The sequence below is a fragment of the Oryzias melastigma genome, linkage group LG19, assembly GCF_002922805.2.
Source record: "Oryzias melastigma strain HK-1 linkage group LG19, ASM292280v2, whole genome shotgun sequence".
In the NCBI taxonomy this organism is placed as follows: domain Eukaryota; kingdom Metazoa; phylum Chordata; class Actinopteri; order Beloniformes; family Adrianichthyidae; genus Oryzias; species Oryzias melastigma.
In genome coordinates this window covers 5,461,218-5,466,141 of record NC_050530.1, presented here as the reverse complement: position 1 = coordinate 5,466,141, position 4,924 = coordinate 5,461,218, and the positions used below count along the sequence as shown (strand labels likewise).

The 4,924-nt window shown below is 47.2% G+C and overlaps 1 protein-coding gene across 1 annotated transcript in view; it reads left to right on the top strand.

The window, feature by feature from the left end:
• The window catches only part of LOC112141364 (zinc transporter ZIP11), a gene marked incomplete in the record, with an annotated part of 38,943 nt that overhangs the window by 26,009 nt on the left and 8,010 nt on the right, over positions 1–4,924 (top strand). Inside the window, 1 exon segment of the mRNA XM_024264491.1 lies at positions 1,667–1,805. Coding sequence (XP_024120259.1) covers positions 1,667–1,805 — 139 coding nt within the window.

The following is a 4,924-nucleotide window of genomic DNA, read 5'->3' as shown; positions in this document are numbered from 1 at the left end:
GTGGAGATGAGTCAACTAATGGCTCAGTAATGAATGTGGGGGTTCTGCATTCATCAACATTGTGACGACCTTAATGAATCCTTCATTACTTCTCCATCTGTCTGCTGAGTCATGGTTCAGTCGCTGAGTCAGCACTCATGGGTCCTGGCTGGAGCTCCAGCTTCCATTCGTCTTTGGTCCAACTGAAGTCTTTCTGAAACTTTTGTTCTCGTCCCTCGTTTTAACCTGCTGTCATGGAATCTCATCAAAAAAATCAACACTTTGAGGCTTTTCATTTGTCATGGACAGCAGAGCATCTACCTGTAGAGAGGGAACTTCTCCTCTTTAGAGATCCATGAAGTCTATCTATGAAGTCTATGAAGTCTGTTCATGAAGTCTATGAAGTCTGTCTATGAAGTCTATGAAGTCTGCCTATGAAGTCTGTCTATGAAGTCTATGAAGTCTGTCCGTGAAGTCTGTTTATGAAGTCTGTCTATGAAGTCTATGAAGTCTGTTCATGAAGTCTATGAAGTCTGTTCATGAAGTCTATGAAGTCTGTTCGTGAAGTCTATGAAGTCTGCCTATGAAGTCTATGAAGTCTGTCTATGAAGTCTATCTGTGAAGTCTGTCTATGAAGTCTATCTGTGAAGTCTATCTATGAAGTCTGTCTATGAAGTCTATCTGTGAAGTCTCTCTGTGAAGTCTGTCTATGAAGTCTATCTATGAAGTCTATCTATGAAGTCTGTTTATGAAGTCTATGAAGTCTCTCTGTGAAGTCTGTCTGGCACTGAGCTGTTCTGGCTTCACATCATCATCGGCTCATCTCTGCTCAGAGAACTCCATCTGGAGGAAATCCTAAGAAAGGCTGGTTAGTGAACTGTACAGCTCCTGCCTGGAGGACTCCTCAGGACCTGGATCCTGATGAAACCTTCTCTTCTTGTTAGATGATTAGATTAGAAACCTATTTCTGATCGTCCTGACACTTTCTGGAGTGTTTGAGTCAAAGAAGACCCTGACAGCAGAGAAATGTCTGAGAGAACTTTGACAGCTCAGCTGCTGACAGACGGAGGTTTACTGTGACAGATTACGTTGGGTTCTGTTGGGTTCTGATGGACTCTGCCGTTCTGCTGCTGCATCAGAGATGACAGTATTGTCATAGACGTACAGTTCTGCTAAATGTTTCCTCCTTTCTTTACTCTAGTAACAGTTTTGGTTCATCCCATGAGAACACATCAGTCAGGTCAACATGTGACCGCTGGAGCCCAAACCATGAACCCTCTGCTACTGTACCAGGACCTGCAGAAATCTTGTATACTCATGAAGATGATGGTTCTGCAACACAAATGTCACCCAGACTCCGCCTCCTTATGTTTGACTGGTCTCTCTAGTCGTGTTTTGCGAATGTTTTTTTTAAAATAAAGTTGGATTGAAGATGGAGGCTAAACTGGGATCAAACGGCGAGGAAGTCAGCAGGAACGATGTCAAACTCTAGCAGATTCAGGTTTACTGGTTAACTCTGCAGTTACTGAGTAAAGTAACTTAGTATTGGAAGTAATGAAAACCTCATGTTTGGAGTTTTTCTTTCTTCAGGTCTGCTGGATGTTCTGCAGTGACTCGGAGAGACTAGAATGCAGAGCCTTGTCTTTAACGTGACCTTGACCAGTCTCCTCTCTGCTGCCCTCTCCAGGGTGTAGGTGCTGACCCCCACACCGCCTTGGCTCTGCCCCCCAGCTCCAAGCTGTCCAAGGAGAAGGCGGAGGAGCCGTGGATCCTGCAGGATTCGGAGGAGATGAGCGTCCGGATAGGTAGAGCTGGAGCGCTCTCAGGCAAGCCCCCCTCATGTACCACATCAGGACTGCTGGACCTTCTCTGATGGCTGCTGCCCTGATTCTGCTGCTTCTGTCCGCCTGTCACTTCCGTGATTCTTTGATTCTTTGGTCTGAAGCTGCTGCACAAACCATCTTTCATCCTTCTGAGGAACTAATTTAAATGTATTTCTAAGTCCAAAAACAGCTCAGTCACTGAGCTTAATGCAAACACAGGTGAGCGGGGCGGAGTTTCGCCCCACAGGAAACTCCGCCTCCACCTGACTCCAGCCCTCTTGTCTCTCCTGAGAGCTCCATTTGTAAATCCAAACTGGGGGGGTTCCCTGCATTACATCCGGCCAAGTCTACGGGCCTGTCTCAGGGAGGGAGGGGCCTGAGAGTCGCTGACTTTACAGACGAGGTGTAGAAGTTGTTGCATCGACCAAATCTTCACCTGATGCTTCAAAACGCGTTGAGGTGTTTTCCTTCAGACCCTGAAACCCACTACCCTCAGAACCAGGCAAAATCAGAACCCACTGACCCACTACCCTCAGAACCAGGCAAAATCAGAACCCACTGACCCACTACCCTCAGAACCAGGCAAAATGAGAACCCACTACCCTCAGAACCAAGCAAAATCAGAACCCACTGACCCACTACCCTCAGAACCAGGCAAAATCAGAACCCACTGACCCACTACCCTCAGAACCAAACAAACTCAGAACCTGCCAACCCTTAGCTCATCTGAAGACACAACTGTGGATGGATTATGAATCACAGGCTGGATTATCCAATAGCGGTGAGATAAAATGTGCTTAAAAAATGTTCTCTATTTGACAATCATTTTATTGACTTATTTTTAACTGCATGTGTCTATTTATGATTAGTAATGTATTATCTAACTATTATATTGTGTTTTTAGGGTTAGGCATGTTATTGTACACAAGAGTACACAATAACATGCCATAGTACACCACATGTTCCCTTAGTACACCATAGTACACCACATGTTCCCTTAGTACACCATAGTACACCATAGTACAACATAGTATGCCACAGACCTGGAGGACGTCCCTCTGGTCTGTTTTGGTGATCCTTCCTGGATCTGAACCGTCTTAGCTGTGATCCAGAAAAGGGTTTCATCTTTTTGATTCTTCTTCTACAATCGCTGGTTCTTCTGTGGTTCTTCTTCTGGTGTGATGGAATCTTTCTTCTGCTCTTTGACCTGATCCTTCTTGCCGTCGTTTCAGCCATCACAGAAGAAGAACTCCAGGTCTCCTCAGATGTGTGGTATATGAACGAGGACGATGCCTCTGTTCTTCCGACTATGACTGATATTCATGCTGGGACAGAGCTCAGATTAGGCGGGGCTACTGCCGAGCAGATGGACGCCGTTCTGCTGGCGGCATTTGCCTCCTCCATGATGAGCTGAGCATGAATACGACAGTACTTTGAAAAGGCTTTCCTGCTGACCTCACTACCTCTGACCGCCATTCCTCCTAACAGCTGGACAACGGTTGGATCAAGTGAATCCTGGTGCAGTTCTCCATAGACTGGTCACAGGTTTGCTCCTCAGAGATCAGTGACGTCCTGCTCCAAAACCAAATAAAAGTCTAAAAGAAAGTTGAGATGATGACAGAAGGTTGATCCTGAATGTCTGAGGGAGATTCTGATGGGGACTCGAACTCTCGACCTCATTGAAGGAGTAGAGCAGCTCCTCCATCATCTGCTGCTCGTCCTGTTCAGCTGCTATCTGAGGTGGCGTGCAGACGCCGGTCCGGCTCTTCCCTCTCCCACTCCTCCAGCTCTGCCTCAGGCTTAATGCACAACAGCCTCAATAATTAAGACGGCGTTTGGAGGAATCCGTCGCCGCTCAGTGAAACCAGGCCGTGAAACGACAAACAGGAAGTGACAGGAGTTTAGTTGTCCAGCAGAGATGGAACCGTAGAGCTGTTTCTGCTCAGAATACATTGTGGTCTACTGGTCCTTAAATCCAGAGCTGGACGACCAAAGACCACCAGTCTGGTCCTCCAAGCTCCTCCTGGTGTATCAGAGCTTTCCTTTCCTGATTGTGGAGCGGACAGCCATGTTCCACAGGGTTCTCTGGGTTGGTGGTGTCGGATGGAGTCGTGATTACATGAACCTCATGAGATTGTTCCTAACTTTGACCTTCAACGGAAAAGAGCCTGGAAAGTCTTCCTGCTGCTCTGTGCGGTTCTGGTGACGTGGGGAGACGGTAGTTCTGACGTCACAGATGTGGCGCTCCAGGTTTGTCCTCATTGGACGAACCGTTCAGGGTTTCCAGCTGTGGCGTGGGCGGCCTCACCGTGCTGGTTCTTGTTTTGCTGTCATTGTGGATGCACAAACATAACACACGTCGGGGTCAGGCTGTTGCCTGGTAACAGTGGCCTCTGGGCGTCTGATGGTGTACCTTTGTGTTTGTCTGCTTCTCAGTGACATCATCACTCGCTGGTTTCAGTCTCAAACCCCGCCTCCTCTGCCTGCTGATCAGCATCAGCTAAAGTTTCTGTCGTGTTTTCATGTTTGAATGTTTTGTTGTTGAGGCTGCAGACGTCATGTCATCAACTTCCCGCTCAAAGCTGCAGCCACTCATCAAATAACTTGTAAATACTCTCTCTCATGAGGACATCTGGAGGCTGAACTATTTCTGAAGAAACCAACAGTTTTTAGTCATTTAGAATCCTGAACATCAGCAAGTCTACATTCTAGACTCCTCCATCCTTAAAGATCAGAGCAGAGATGATGAAAACATGATGATGACCTCTGAACTCTTCTCCAGTTCAGCTTCATACCTGCAGCTGATGGAAGCACAGGCTGGATTATCAGCACAAAGTACACGGTGTGATGAATTCAGGAGCTTCCACCTGAGTGTCTGTGTTCCTGATGTCCTGTAACCACGGCGTTCATGAGCGTCTGCACGTCGCCAGCAGCTCTGCTCACATCAGCAGCTGTGGCAGCGTTTGAGCTCCGGTACAGAGGAGACGTCAACATCTGCCTCTGCAACGGCTGTGTGTGTGTGTGCATTACTGTGTGTGTGTCTGTGTATTACTGTGTGTGTGTGCATTACTGTGTGTGTGTGTGCATTACTGTGTGTGTGTGTGCATTACTGTCTGTGCATT